Here is a 16,855-nt window from a genome sequence, read left to right as displayed (position 1 = left end):
CTTTGAAACCCACAGGCATTGGCTCACAAGACAGCTGTGCAGTTGACAAGTAACATGAGCCTTATGTGAGAAGAAGGGGAAATCGTAAGATTTGCATATAATTATTGAGATCATGCAAATGTCAGTTATGAGAAGCAAAAAAACCACAGGCATCTCACTGTTAAATCCTGACAGTTGGCATCACCGAAGAGCTCAAATACATTTGAGCACCGGTTGGCAGAGGGTCATTAAAACAGAATTTGCAGAGACATTAGCTCCCTCACTTTTCTTTGAGTGACGTTTTACTATTAATAGTTTGCAGCGGCTTTGCAGAAAACATATTAATAAGAGAAATTGTAATGGGGATATCTACAGCAAGTGTAAATGTAACAAGGTGTGCCTGAGAAGCTATCCTCTAATTGATCAGCATGGAGCTATCAGTGTGAGTATCCTAAAGTGAAGAGAGAGTGCAATGACAAGCAGGCACAGCTGAATAATACAATATGATATTTGGGAGCTAGGGAAGGAGAATGATTAGTTTCTGGCCTTTTTCTTCACTAATCTCATTTCCAATGTCTGCCTTACCAGATTGTCTAAAAACATTCTGGTTTGACGCCTGCAAAATGGTTCCTAAGAGAAATGAAGCAAAGATCATTCTAACAGTACTTGTCAGTGTGCAACATGTCTTTGTTTTACTGGACAATACTGAATGTTACCAGGCTTTGATGTACTGTATCAATGCTCTCACTAAAAACAAAACAAAACAAAGCAACCCAAACAAACAAACAAACAAACAAACAAAAACCCAACAAAAAACTCACAACCCTAGAACTGAATGTGCAGAGCTAACTGAATTAGCCTCCTATTTAGAGAATATTCTCTTTAAGTTTCATTTGTATAAAATGCACTTGCAGCTTACTGAATTCATGAATAAAGAAACAGCATTCTGAATACTATTGATGTCCTTCTTTCAGACGCACTATAAATCTCATTACATATGTTAAAAAATACATACAATGCAAATTTTGCAAATTGTTCGGAACATGTTTCCATAAAAGCTTTGAAACAGAAAACAAAACTTTCCATAATGAAAGCCTGCCTCATTCATTTTGAATATTTTTATAGAGCTCGTTCTGATCATTCTTTTCTATTCTATTTTTTCAGCTAAGTCGGCAGTTCACAAGAACTAGAGGTACTTCTTTCAGAGATGAAAGGAATTTATGCACAACAGAGCCAGTTAATTTTCCAAATGAAGCCCAAGGACTGGAGAATAAGCTAACACTTATGGAAACAGGCACTGACTTGCTCAGGGAGCCTGTGCCTATCAGTTCCCCTTCAGAAAATACTTTACAAGAGCTAGGAGAAGAATTACATGATAACAAAAAGTATTCCATAAAATATGATTATAGTCAGCCATTAGCAAAGGAACTTACTGCAGGCTCTGTAAACAATACTGAGCAGCCTTTGGAATGCATTGGTACCAGTGAAATGCTTTTATCACAGGATTATTTGCCTGGAACAATGCAAAATGTGACTATCCATATTAAAGATACTGTCTTAAGCAGACAAGGAATGAGCCATGTAGATATTTCAAAAGGTGAAACAGATAGTGCCTCAGGAAGCGAAATGATGGGGAGGTTATTCATCAGTGGGGAAGATGCTGATATCTACAAAGAGGCCTGTGAAATGAGACCAGAAACAATTTCTTCAGAGCATGATGAATCAATGCAATTAAATACATGCATAACCGAAGCACTGGATGACAATGCTAATCCAGCTCCAGAACGACACATTCTGCAAACATCTCACCTAATGCTAGCCTCGGTATTGCCAGACAGTGACAAACATGAAGAAAAAGGCGAGATGATTTTAAGCAAAGATCAGGTACATTTAAGAGGAGATATATGTGCTGATGCTTTTGCACATTCTGATATCTCAATAGATTCCTCGAAAAGCCCGTATACAGAAAAAGAAGTTGTGGCAGAAGTATCAAAGAAAGACTATAACTCTGATATAGGAAAAGAGGAGGAAGAAATCAAGTTAGATGAGTTAGGACTAATTAAAGAGCAGGAGAGTGTTGACACCATAGCTCCGAAACTTTTCAGTGTTCATGGAAAATATATTTCTGAAACAAAAACCATAACATTGCCATCAGCTTCAGATAATAAACATGAAGCCAAGCCTTCACAAGCAGAAGACCGGATGATTTCCCATGTAGCTGATGAAAGAAGAGCTGAAGACAGTCATGAATTCAAAAAGTTTACTTGGCTAAAAGATAGGGGAAGCTCTGACAACAGAAGTCAAGGAAAAGAAATCACAAGCTCTGTTGAAGGCAAACCAGGGAAAGAGGAATACAGTGAGTTAAGTGATGACTTGAGGAAAACAGACAGTAGATACCCTGATGCTACTCAGAGTAAAATGACTACTTTCCCCGCTGGTTACCCAGACTTTGCAGTGACAACTGGCAAAGCAAGAGCTACAAGTACTGCGTCATTGAACCCAGAGGATACGCTTGATACTATGGAGAATGATCATAAGCTTTTTGAGGATCGAATGTATAGCCAAGATAATTTCCCAACAAACAAAAATATTTTGGAGACAGATCCTTGTCAACTTCAAATTGAGAAATCAGACAGCATGGTTACAGATGATCAAAGTAGGGTAAGGTGTGAAAATCAAAAGTGGAGTGTTTTAGGAAGTCAACCAGTAGAAAGAGAGAGTGAGAAAAATAGAACAGAAGAGATTAAAGAGCAAACAGATGGTGAAGTCACGTTGGGAATGAGGGATAAGACAAGGTATTTGAATGTTACTCCCACAGAAGAATTGTTTACCTGCCAAGAAACAGTGAGGTGTGAAAAGTCTTCTGTAGCTGAACATGGTAATATAGAGGAAGCAGAAGCAGGTACAGCTTATATAATTAAAACAACATCAGAAAGTGCTTCAGAAAAAATGTCTGCTAGTGAAAAAGCAGTAATTGCTAAGCTACCTCAAGAGACTGCAGTAAGTGACAGGCCCACAGAGGAAAAGGAAACAGGGTTTGATACACATGAAGGGAGAAATGATGGTTCACATTATACTCTTTGTCAACGCAATACAGTGGGTGTATTATATGACACCGAATTTGAAAAGGAATCAGTTTTAGATATTTATAATGCACATGTACGTGAAACGCTGCAAGGAGACATGATGTCTGTATGCAATACCAAGGAAAAAGTTTCCAAAGCAGAACATGACACTCGAAATAATCCACCTGTAGAGGAAACATTACGGGCTTCTGCTGTAGAAGGAAAAGCAGGTTTGGAGCAGGATTTATATTCAGAAGAATCATCGAAAGCTCCCCCGAATCCTGAGCAGTGTCTGTACAGTGATGAAGCTGAAGAACTTCATAAGGAAGAAAGCATTTTTGGAACACTTTCCCATTCAGGTGCCAAAGGTGAAACAAAACCATCACCCTCTGATACAAATATTGTGCCCAGTTGTCATTATACAAGCTCTCCAGCGACAACTTCTGAAGAGTCTATTGAGGTGGTTACTGCGGATGTAGAAAATATGGAGCATTCATATACAACCCCTGCATTCAAATCCATTGCCAATATTTCTGCTGAGTCAGGATATTCTTTCAGCCTACCAAGTGAAATGACATGTATTAATAAAAACACCTCTGCTGAGGTTGAACACAAAGAAGTTCTTGAGACTTCGGACATGTTGACTTCAAGTGATGGAAGAGAAAGGAATATAGGCCAGTGTTTCCATCAAACAGAGTTCAGACAAGAGGAGTCATTAGGGCCAATGATTTTAATTAGTGAGCCTACTGAAGAAACAGAAGAGACAAGCTCTGAATCTGAAGGTTTAATAACTGAGGGAAAAATATTAAACTGGCCTGATGACTCAGAGCACGAAAACCAGCACATTTCTGATTCTTCAGATATTTCTGACCAGAAAAGCGAAGCACATAATTTACCTAGTGAGTCTCTAGTTTTAAAGCATATCAGTTACAGAATCTTTTATTTCCTCTTGTTTGTTGTATTTGTTGTAACAATCTACCACTATGATTTAATGGTTTGCTTTGCACTCTATCTATTTTCCTTGTATTGGCTATACTGGGAGGGAGGAAGAAGCAAGGAGTCTGTCAAAAAGGAATAACATTAAGTTTAATTGTCTACATACTGTACTTAAGGTTTGAGGTTGATTACTTCCCCCCACCCTAAAGCATTTTAATTGTTAAAAGGAAATATTCATTGTTAGAACCAGAGCGAGTTTTCTCTTGAAGCATCTTTCAAAAAGGAATACATATGAAGTTTGCTTCTTCATATAAGTAATTATTCTATATAGGACCATTATGTTTGGATCATTAAATACCTATATGAATATGAGATCTGAAGCACGTCAAGTTAAAATTAAGTACAGATGTTGCTCCTTAGCAGGCTGGGAGGTTGCAATGCTTCATATCTCTGCAGTACTTAAAAACACCATTTCTTGCATTAATTTCTCTTGCAGTAAAGCTTCATGGTTTTTTCTGAGTTTTTCTAAGGTTTTATACAGTAGATAACAGGGGAATGGCATTATGGCTAAGTCAGTTCTTTAATATTGATCTTGCAAATGGTGATCTACTACTGTAATTAACCAATACATTTTGAGAGGTGAAATTTGTTGGTAGATTGAATAGTTCTTTCAGTTTTTTATTTCATTGTTTTGAGTTAGTGCAATAATAATATTCATATCTGAAAATATCAAGCTTAGACTCCAGTAACATTATGTAACTTTGAATACGTAATACTTCAGCAGAATATATTAGCTACTTTCATACTACCGAGCTGAAGGATACAGCTATGAGCCTGTTATCATTCACTTGCACAAACATTTATAGATGGGTTGTCTTCAGATCATATTTATATATTTTTTGTAAATGAAGACTGTGTAACACAGCTGAAGAATTTAATTGAATTCAAAATTATTCCAGATAGACCTTTTGAATGATGTTTTTCACCAGTGTTGTTTAAGAAAGGCATTCGTATCTTCAAAGCATTAAATAAAAAAAAAAGAGTGAATGATTTGATTGTGTGTGGCGTGTTCAGAATTGGGTTTGTGGCCTTTTTTTATAAGCTAACTAGGTCTCATTAGAGCACAGTAAAATAAACCCTGAAGGAAAACATGGGACATGAGCCTTGCCTCCAAAAAGGCTCCATTGTGCTGCTGTGGCGGTACACAATAGCCCCTAACAAGGTAGTTGGGGGACTCCGAACATAGGGGGCGTGCTGGGAGGTTCACTGCTTCTAAGACACTCTTTTCCAGTGTACAGGCATGCCAGGAGCATGTCAGAAGAGGAAAGGGAGTGGCCAGAGCATGCAGCACTCCAGCAATTTCTAGCTCAGAAAAGCCTGCGGGGAGTCATTGCAACCAAGCATACCGTGGAGTAGCCCTGAGGCTGCATAATGTTACTGGGACCCCAGAGTTTGAAGAAGGGCAAAAGTGGCTTTGAGCCACATAGGTTCGTCTCCTCGCAGCTCTGCATAGCTGAAGACCTGGGCCATTGTGGAGGCTACAAAAGGCTTAAGTGCAAAATGTGGCTGAAGCTAGATAACGGTCAGGTTAATCACTTGTTAGTTAAGCACTGAAACAAATTTTTGAAAGCTCACTTACTTGTAGCAGAATGTTAGGAGACCTTGCTACAGGAGTGACCTTGACTTTCCTGTTCTCCAGGAGGGTGAACCTTTGGAGCATCATGGAAGTGATCCATTCCGTGGGGTATGGAACGGTGTTGATGACCTACTGCTGATGTATGTACTGGTGGTTGAATATATGGACTACTATTCACTGCAATCCTGACCTGGGTGATGTTAGTAGGTGCCTAGAGGCTTCAAACAGTTGCCAGGGAAACTTGTAGTAACACAGTCCTTATTAGAAGGACAGCCAGGGAATCCAGTCATGAAAGGAAATGTGGCTAGCTCAGGTAAGGTGATCCCTGAATTTTGAGGGACTGCAAGAGGCATGAGACCTGGCGGACTCTCTTGCTCTGTGTTGGATTGAACTAGCAGCTGATCCATGCTAGAAGAATAGGGACACTTTGGTGTAGAAAGCCATCTGTATTTAATGAAGTGGTCACATTTGGCTTCTTTCATTTATTTGAACTCAAAACTTTGTTTGGTGTTCTTCGCTTGGTCTTGATTCATCTGTCCTGTCACAGTCAGAAAGGAAGGGAGGGATAAATGGTGGGACCAGAATTAAGGGTGGAAGAACATCAGTGCACTTCATCTAGATCAGTCTTTGAGCAATAGCCAGGCAAAACTAGGGAAAGCCCATGGGAGAGTATAGGTACATGCAAACTACAGATGAGCCGAATAAATATGTACGTATTTGAGCTACACCGGTATGATACATTTTTTATGAATATGCATTCAAAAGAAAAAGAATCAGTGTCCTTCTAATCTGTTCTGTGTTATAATGTAGTTTAAACAAATAGCGGAAGATCATCTAAATTATATAATTTTTTTCTGTCCCTTCATATAGTAAATATACACGGTAAGCTAGCTCCAGATAGCCGAGTTCCATTCATCCCTGTGTCCAGTAGGTTAGGAATCTCAAACTTTGCCATTTTAACATGTACAAATATTCTGAGTTGAAATTTAGAGTAAATATTTGAATGTTAGAGTGAGCATAGTTTAATCTAAATACAAGTGGAATACTGTTAGCATTTCTCAGATTTGGAATGGGATTTCTGTATTCTATATTTACGATGTTTAGTCAGCATATCATATCTTATGATTGCAAAACATAGCTCTAGATTGATCTGTGAACACAGGTGCCTGAACTTTTACTTATGTGCTTAAAACAACAAAGCTATTCTATCTTTTTTTGTTTAACATTTGATATACCTTTTAAAAATCCTCTTACCTTTCTTTGTAGTCTGAAAACACTACCCTTATAACACTGGGAAACTATTCATCTTTGTGTTTTTACTTATTTCCATGAAGAAATGGTTTATTGGCTTAAGCATTTAAAAAATCACATTTAACCTGTCCAGTAGTTCTAACAGCATGAATCTGGTTAGCCAATAATAGCCACTGCTGCACACTAAACAAAATGGATGGTATGGTTCTATACAGCTTGCAGGCTTGTCACTATGAGAAGCCCAGTACTGATCTAACATAGAGACTAAATCACATTTAATTTGAAAGAAAGTCTTTCTTTACTATATCAAGGGTACAAATTAGGGAATATGTCATGGCTGCTGTCTGAACTATACGTCTAACGGATAAATGAGTTTTCACATTTCAGCTTTTCCTCTTGTCTAAATGTAACTTTCAACTAAAATTCTGAAGAGACTCAAGGAAGTTTGTGTCTGGGCAGCTGGTTATTAGAAGACAGTGAGGCTTAAAACCACCAATAATGTCACAAACATGTGCTGTGTGGCTGATGTATTGCTGGTTGCCACTGTTGGCCTTCTGTCTGTGCAGCATACAGACCACAGGCAGCAGAGAAAGGAGAGACAGAGCAGAGAGTGAGTTTGTGTGTGTGTGTGTGTGGGGGGGGGGTTGAGAAAACCTGGATTTGTGCTGGAAATGGCCCACCTTGACTATCATGCACATTGTAGGGAGAGTGGTCACTTTGGATAAGCTATTACCAGCAGGAGAGTGAGTTTGTGTGTGTGGTTTTTGAAGGGGGGGGGTGAGAAAACCTGGATTTGTGCTGGAAATGGCCCACCTTGATTATCATACACATTGTAAAGAGAGTGGTCACTTTGGATGGGCTATTACCAGCAGGAGAGTGAGTTTGTGTGTGGGGGGGCGGAGGGTGAGAAAACCTGGATTTGTGCTGGAAATGGCCCAACTTGATTATCATACACATTGTAAGGAGAGTGATCACTTTAGATAAGCTATTACCAGTAGGAGAGTGGGGTGGGAGGAGGTATTGTTTCATGGTCTCTGTGTGTATATAATGTCTTCTGCAGTTTCCACAGTATGCATCCGATGAAGTGAGCTATAGCTCACAAAAGCTTATGCTCAAATAAATTGGTTAGTCTCTAAGGTGCCACAAGTACTCCTTTTCTTTTTGCAAATACAGACTAACACGGCTGTTACTCTGAAAGGCTTCTGAGGGGCTCTTTTTGTTCATCACTAGAGGTAGAGCTACGAGTGCCTACAGATGCACCTTCCTGCCTCTGCCTTTGCTTTTCCAAACCCAGCAACAAGTGGGGAGCTTCTGCATTGGTGGGTGGGCAGCAGGTTCTGAGTTTGGTTGTGGTGTATGTCAGGGCCAGGGGAGGGTTCTAAGCTTAGCAATGGCTTGTTGAGCCTGGAGTATTGGGGCTGGGGAAGTGAAAGGTGGCAATAGGGAAGGAGGGGAGTCAGGATGGTGTTCTGAGCTTTGAAGTATTGCGTGGGGGAAGTTTCAGAACTGAGGCAGTTAGTGCAGAGCAAAGAAGATGTTTATATAGGAAATGGGGGATTTTCAGCCTAAGACACAAGCGAGTATGTGTGTGTCTGGTGAATGGGGTTGGGTTGGAAGTTGTGGGGATTGGAAAAGTTCTGAGCTGAGAGGGGGATGGAATGGGCTGGGTGAAGAGGAACATGGAATCAACTGATGAAGAAGGTTGTGTGTGAATTGGTGGTATGTGATGTGTTGCGGCAGTGTGAGAGCTAGACTGGAGGGGTGATAGCAGGAGCATATTGGTACCAAGAAAATGTTTCCCACAAAAAATAGTCATTTGCAAGACTTCTGAACACCTTTATCTAATTACATGACAGTTTAATGGTTCAGACAAGGTTGTGTATATAGATTAAAAGAGCTGAAATTAAAAGAGACACTAATGCACCTGAACACTTTTATCAGTTTCCAGCTAGTGGAATTACTGTACAGATCTTCTCAGTGGACATCCTGACCTTAATGTTCTATAGGCAGGGAACCTGGCAACAACTCTGGCCCAGCCAGTACTCACAGAACACTAAAAAATTCCTGAGAGGCCCCCATCCTCCAGTGGCCATGAGTTTGGTTCAGTGGCTGGCTATCCAGGCCTGTGACTACGGAGATGAAACCACAGGCCATAATTCTCAGCTGTAACCAAGGAGAACATGGTGTAGATTAGTGTGTGTGCGCTTTCTGAAGTCATTCTGGGTTATTTGGTTCCCCCGAATCACTTAGAGCAGTCTGAGGGCTGCTTCAATTTGTGCCAACTGTCAATGGCTGCAGGAGGGCATTATGGCTCCCAGGGTCTACTGGGGAGCACCTGCCACAGGGAGCTATGATGGTGGCTCTCTATCACCTGAAGATTCCCTCTCCTCTGGGGAGATCCTTTTGTGGCTGGTTCTACATCAACTTTGCACTGCTAGAAGTACCCTAATGCAGAGGAAGATCAGGATAAGATACTCTGGCCCTCACTGCTATATCTGGCCATGGGGGACTGAGAACTTCTCAGCTAAGGGACAAACATGGCCCAACTCCCAGGGTAATCAGGGCAAGGCAGAGAGACACAGCCATTCTCCGGTACCCACAAACACTTCTTTTTTGGGGGGGGAGTTAATTAAGCCCTCACATCCAGGAGCTTCTGTCTTCCCTTGTAGGTTGCTTTCCAAGGCCTGCAGGGTCTGTATGTGAGAGAGACAGAGGGGGTCAGGATCTGTGGAGGAATAATGAAAAGGGCGGGGAGCTAATTTGTCTGAGTTTCAGTTTCACACCCCTCCTCTGAGGCTCTACTATATTGTGTGGCTAAGGAGCTGCTTGGCATTCTCTGCTATGCCTCTGTGAAGCCAGTCAACAATCACAGGAGTAAGTGGCTTACACACCTCTTGGTTTCATGGGACGGGGGTCAGGATCTGGCCCTTTGAGTTTAATGAGCTGTTTTAGTTAGGAGACCATACAGTTTGATTAATGGGTGTTATTTAATATGTCTGTCACTTTATAAAGCTTTATCCAGTGTATATGTCTGTCCTGATTAATAAAAGAATACGACTGGAGCCGTTAAAATACAAAATGCTCTGTCACACAGTGATGTGATGCATTTTTAGTGCAGAATCCTGTTTATATTGTGCAGAGTTTATGTTGAATTTGAGCAGAATTTGTAGACAGTCCCTTAAAACAGAGAGAGAAAGAGAGGGAGGAAGATCAAGAGCAGCATGGGTGTGTATATGTGTGTGTTAGAACTTAAATAGTGGCTAAAGGGGGGTATTATCTTACTCCAGATTCAGGTTGATCTTGTGATCAACACATCACAGCTCTCTAAAACACACCCCAATCCAGAACAGGGCACAACACCAACCAAGACTTATATTTTTCCCCACGGGTGATATTAACAACGATGAAAGCACCATTAGCAGAAAGCAGATGATGAAGGACTGCAGTCTCTGGGGTAAAAGACATGTTTCACTTTCTCTTAGGGCTTGTTTACAATGTGCTTTAGTCTGCACTACAGGGGGGTAAATGCTAGTGTGGAGTAGTAGTGTGTTGTGCAGCAGCTGGCCTGTATGGATCCTACTGGCGTGCACTCAGGGTACATCTACACTGCCCGCCACTTTTCGCAGCATGTAGGGCATGTGTAGCTACACACTGCAGTGAAAAGTAGCCTGCATCTACACTGAGATGCGTAGTTACATGATCAGTGAAAGGCTCTGGTAGCAGGGAGCTGCTGGAGACTTTCCTTGCAGTGGGAAAAGACTACAGCAAAGTGGAGGCAGTGGGACACTACGTTATTAAAAATAGCTGTGTAGACAGGGGAGGCACTGCTTGGGCAAATAAAGAGCAGTGTGGGGTACATGCAAACAGCGTTCAGGCATGGTTCTAGTCTGCTCACCTATGCAATGCCTCAACACCTACACTGCTATTTATACCCATGCTAGGGGTGCATGGAATGTATGTACTCTACATGCTGCTGAAAGGAATATGTAGCGAAGAAGTACCTAGTGTAAAAGATCCATGGCATGCATTAATGCTACATGAAAATGCACTAAGAAACTTTTAGTCCATGCCAGCAGGATCTACAAGGGACCAACTAGAGCACAATATGCTAGTGTGCACTAGAATTTACACCCCTTTAGCGTGGACTAAGGCACTGTGTAAACAAGCCCCTAGAACAGTGGTTCTCAAACTTTTTTTTTGCGGACCACTTGAAAATTGCTGAGGGTCTCGGTGGACCACTTAATGATCTTTCCAAATGTTCTTTGTACCATTAGCTAGCTGTTGTAAAGCGCTTTGGATAAAAGCGCTTATAAAAAAATGTAATAATGATTAATGTTTTTGTTCTACAAATAAAAGCACACAACTCATATTTTAATGTCAGTAGTCTTACCTTTCTAATGCAATGGATGTGCCCTCTCTCCCACACTGTGGCAGCCCCTGAGCTGGGGCTGGGAAGGAACGGGGTCTCTCCCTCTCTCTTTCACTGCAACAGCCCCCGAGCTGGGGCTGGAAAAGAGAGGGGTCTCTCCCCCGCCACAGCAGCCACAGAGCCGAGGCTGGGAAGGAGGGCCGGCTCTCCCCGGCAGCCGCAGCCCTGGAGCTGGGGAAAGTTGTCTCTTTCTCAGGCCACCGCAGCCCTGCACATCCAAATTGACCCCACCCCTCTTCTCACCCCACTGCCGCCTCCCACCTACCCCCTATTCCCCCCAAGGCCACCGCCTCACCTTACATGTGCGTCTTCTCCAGGGTCCAGGCACCTAATTAGTGGTGCCATATCTGCACAGCTCCACTAATTAGGTGGGTGGTCCTTCATTTTCTTGTGTGCAGCTGCCCAGGCACGCACCTTAGAGCAAACTATCCGCGGACCACCTGAATGGAGCTCGCGGACCACTGGTGGTCCACGGACCACAGTTTGAGAACCTCTGCTCTAGAACATCTACGGCAAGTGCACTGCTGTAAACACAAGAGAGTCCATGGGACTTTGTGCTAAAAGCTTTAGATTGGGCTACTACTTCCACACTTCACGTATGCAATTCATGTGACAGCTATTAACCAGTCTACCACTTTTGTGCTGAAACACTGACCTTTACCTTAAATCCTATGATAAGATATCCAGTAAACTGCAAGTATAGTAGAATACTGTTTCATTCTTTCAGTAATGTGGAAGTCTGTGGTGCAAAGGCATGTTTAGATAAATCAGCACATTAGCTTGAAATGATCAAACATTACAAGGCATAAAGTGCAAGAAACTCAACACTAGCAACTGCTGCCATGACCTTTAAGACTAGCTGATCTGGTCAAACTTACACCTGTAGCTGTACATCAACTTTTAATGCAGACATACCATGTAAGAAGCAACCAGAATGATTTTTTCAAATGTGTCTTGTTTATACTGCCTACAGTGGTATTGTGGCTTGTCATGTAATGACTGTAGCTTCCTTTTAATCCTACAAAACTCAACATCCTAAAAATTCAGTATATGCCAATTATAAATTCAGTGAATGAAAACTACAATGTCATTAATTCTAATTTTAATAAAACACAGTTTAACCATGTTGCATTGCCTGGGAATATGGCTGTACTTTTGACTAATAGATGGCAATCAAAATGGTGGCATTCATCTGATCCTTTATGAAGATTATTTTTTATTATACCTTTCAAATGTGTACAATGATCGTATTGTCATGGAAAAGTCATTCCCACAATCCTTATCCAATTAGATGTTTTTTAAGAATCAAAATTGCAATGCAAAGGAAAAAGTGTTGGGGATGGGGATGCCTGGTCTTCAGTTGGTGTAACTCAGCCTAGCTTCATTGAGCTTTAATGGAACTATGCTGATTTACACCAGGGGAGGATCTGGCCTAGATTTTCTTACGTATTTTTAATGCAAACGCCAAGAAAAAGCAATCTTATGGCATAACTGCAGTAAAGACTCAGTTCAGAGCTAAAGGCCTTCAAATGTATAATTATTGTTATTATTTGTCTTACATTAACTAACAACTAGAGGGCTCAACAGATTGATGGCCGCATTGTGCTAGGTGTGGTACAAACACATACTAAGAGATTGTGCCTGCCACTAAGAATTTACAATCTATATCAACACCACACATTAAGGATAGGAGAAAGGAAGTATTATTATCCCCAATTTATTAATGGGAAGCTGAGGCACAGGTGGATTAAGCGACTTGATGAAGGTTACATAGCAAGTCTGTGACAGAGCTGAAAAACTGGAAAATGAACCAGATCTCCTAAGTGATTGTCCTTATGGAGCTAATGAGGATTAATAAAAATTATCCAAATATCTTTTAACTGTACAAGAGAGACTGTACTGGCTTCTAATAAATCATAATGTTACTCTTCTGACTGTGAACCACTTCTATTACTTGAAAATGTAATGGAAGTGGTTCACAGTCAGAAGTAGTAGACAAACAAGCTAATAGAATGTTAGGAACCAGAAGGAAAGAGATGGATAATAAGACAGTAAATATAATAATTTCACTATATAAATCCATGGTACGCCCATACCTTGAATATTATATGCAGTTGTAGGTGCACCATCTCAAAAAAGATATATTAGAAATGGAAAAGGTAGAAAGGCAACAGCAATGATTAGGGGTATGGAACAGCTTCCATATGAGGAAAGATTAAAAAGACTGGGACTGTTCAGCTTTGAAAAGAGATGATTAAGGGGGGAGATGATAGAGGTCTATAAAATAATGAATGATATGGAGACAGTGAATAAGGAAGTGATATTTACCCCTTACATTACACCAAAACCAGGGGGCACTTGATGAAATTAATAGGCAGCTGGTTTAAAATAAACTTAAGAAAGTATTTCTTCACACAACGCACAGTCAACCGTGGAACTCAATGCCAGGAGATGTTGTGAAGGCCAAAACTATAACTGGGTTAAAAAAAGGAATTAGGTAAGTTCATGAAAGATAGCTCCATCAATGGCTATTAACAAGATGGTCATGGATGCAACCTCATGCTCTGGGTGTCCCTAAGCCTCTCACTGCCACATGCTGGGACTGGATGACGGGGGATGAACCACTTGTTGTGTTCATTCCCTTTGAAGCATCTGGCATTGGCCACTGTTGGAAGACAGGACGCTAGGCTAGACAGACCATTGGTCTGACCCAGTATGGACATTCTTATGTTCTTATGTTTTTATGCCAACCCGCATTTGGGGACTTGCAGCATGCTGCAGCAGTGTCCAGATGGGATGTTACTGTGCAGCCAGGTGGTGCACTATAGATTCACAGCCTAGCTTGCAAGCACAGTAACTTGCTATGTAGACACACCCTTAGTTTTGGGGATGCTAAGAGACAAGATATAAATAGGGCAACAAGGATATAGGTGAAGGGAACCATTAGGGTAGATTCTGGCTAAAAATTGAGGCTCTTCAAATTAGAGAATATATTGGACATTTTTGGCCTGAGGTCTATCACATTTCACATCAATATGTAATTAATGTAGTTTAAAATACTGAAAATCAATAGGGTGCTTGTGATACCTATAACACAGATAGTGACACATATAACACGTGATATGTCATGAATTCCACTAGGGAACTCACTATCCCAAGCTAATTAACATTGTTGCCACTCAGATACTGTGGTGATGGGCACTAGTGAAAAATCCTTAGAGAGAGAGAGATGCATTTTCAAACATCATAGATGCCAAGTCATGTGACATTTTATGGAAATTGTGTGATGAGATCATTTGCATAACCCCAATTAATGTTCGTAAAACCATAAACTTTAATTTTAAAAATATATTGTAGGGTTGTGGTGCTGGCAAAATGGCATCAAACTGACACCAGCACTCACAAGTCACAGATTTTGCTGACAGAGCCCCTTTGCACCACTCAGAAACAGGCCTACGGATGGGGAAAGCCAAAGGCTTTTTGGGAGGTGGGAGAGGGAAGTGTAGCTGCTTGGCACTCAGAGGGGCACCTGAGGGTTACTGGAGTGAACATTTGTGGGGGGGGGTTGCTACCCTCTCTTGTTAATCCTTGTCCCCTTTCTGCTTTCCCATTAGCTCCTGACCCCCACAACCCTTCCATTCTTGCTCCCCTATTATTCCCCATTGCCCCCTTTCCACTCCTGAGCTTCTGCTTCCATTAATTTCCCTTCCTCCATTAGCTCCTGCAGCCCTTTTAGTCCCTCTTTCCTTCCCATTACCCCTCACATGCCCAGTGAGATGATGCTGCTGCCACTGGGTCCTTTCCTCCTGTGGCTGGAGGGGGATCAGACAGCAGACAGAATGGGAAGCAGAGAGGCCCCCTGCCTGCCTGCTCAGCAAGTACAAATCAGCCCCCGGTGACAGACTGGATCACCTGCACCCCAAGATCTCCTGCTTGTCCAGCAGTCTGTGTGACATTAAAGCTGGCCTGAGAGAATGAGTCAAGTGGGGGGCTTCAGGTGTGAGTGGCACGTGACAGGCATTACATGTGGCATAACAGCAAAAGTGCCCATTGATTTTGGGTGCTTGATTTGAGACAGGACAGGATCTAGGTGGGCACCCAAAAACTGAAGGAGTCAACATGAAGGGTGAGATTTTCAGTAGTGTCCAGCGTCGACTTAATTCTGTTCTCATGGTGGATAACTTCAATGAGAGCAGAGTTAGGTCAATGTGGAGCACTTCTGAATACCCAATTCTTAAGTGTCCACTTTGGAAAATTTGGCACTGTATCAATGAACAAAGTGATTAAACATTAAACAAAATATTGACCTCAACCTTGCAGTCTAGTACAGGGGAAACCTCACATTGACTGAAGAAAGAACTGCAGAGTATTTTACCATTGAGTGCCAGGTTGTGCCGAGTGCATGAAGGAAAAAGGAGATTCTCCCATATTTTTGTATCAAACACAACAAACAGTAGCTCTGAGCTGAGGCAGGGGAAGGCTGAGGGCAGTGCCACAAGAGCTGAGCTGAGATGGCATGAAGTCAGGCATGGAGTAACAGAGCTGCTGCTACAGCTTGCCCTGTGCCAGAGCGCCAGGAGAAATGCTGACTGAATCAGAATTCCTTGTTGGGTTCCTGCTTCATGGGGGTGTGATGTAGAAAAACTGAATATGGCCTTGAAATTGCTTATTCTACTATGGTTAAAACAGCATTAAGGGAGAACTAAAGTTGTTGGTTTTTTTGTTTCTTTTGTTAGTCTGACATAGCTTTCCACTGTGATAAATGATATTTCTTCTCTACAAGATGTCCAGAAACAGAAATTTTCCCCCTCAAAGTAAACTTTGAATATTTAACACTTTTAATCATGCTTATTATATAGCACTGAAACTTGGAGACTTAAGACCCTACTATTTAAACCCCAAGTTTTCATAAACAGGTGCCTTAGACAAATCCTCAATATCAAATGGCCTGGGGGGGAATCACAAACAAAAAACTCTGGAGCAAAATGAAACAAAAACTGAAAAGACTGGAAATTACAGCATGACATGGAAGAAAGAGCTGAATAATGTAACAAGGCAGGAGTTGGACTGGAACCCCCAGGGCAAGAGGGGATGAGGTAGACCAAGAATAACATGGAGAAGCAGAATGTAAAGCTGTCAAAATGACATGGGAAGAAGCTAAGACTGCAGCAGGAGACTGGCAAAGATGGAAGGCAGTGGTGAAGGCCCTATGTGCCACATGGAATAGAGAGGCATAAGAGAAGAGAAGAAATATTTGTGTAGGAAAGTATACAAGCCCTACAACGCGAAACTCTGCTGGACTGGCAATGGATCCACAAAGAGCCCTCTTGATCCCTCATCAATGAGGCAAGTTCCCGTCCATCCTACTTGTGGAACTCTGAACCTAAAAGTGAGACCAATAGCATGGGCTTCTTTAAAAACTCCAGTCTGCCACCCCAAAACTATTTCTTCCTCATCAGTGACTGTGCCCCGCATATTTTTAAAGAATAACCTAGAATGAGATAATGCTGGCCCAGTAGAATTCCCTTTGCAGGCCTCAAAGGGCCGGTACACTCCATT

At 41.6% G+C, this 16,855-nt stretch overlaps 1 protein-coding gene across 1 annotated transcript in view; it reads left to right on the top strand.

Annotated features, from left to right (window-relative positions):
* The window catches only part of PPP1R3A (protein phosphatase 1 regulatory subunit 3A), a 43,508-nt gene extending 39,163 nt beyond the window's left edge, over positions 1-4,345 (top strand). Inside the window, exon 4 of the mRNA XM_074952026.1 lies at positions 1,144-4,345. Within this exon, the coding sequence (XP_074808127.1) occupies positions 1,144-4,122 (2,979 nt within the window). The 3' untranslated portion in view covers positions 4,123-4,345. The remainder of the gene's footprint in view (positions 1-1,143) is intronic.
* Positions 4,346-16,855: the final 12,510 nt, after the last annotated feature.

Source organism: Natator depressus, chromosome 1, assembly GCF_965152275.1.
Source record: "Natator depressus isolate rNatDep1 chromosome 1, rNatDep2.hap1, whole genome shotgun sequence".
Classification (NCBI taxonomy): Eukaryota; Metazoa; Chordata; order Testudines; family Cheloniidae; genus Natator; species Natator depressus.
This window is presented reverse-complemented; position numbering and strand designations above follow the sequence as displayed.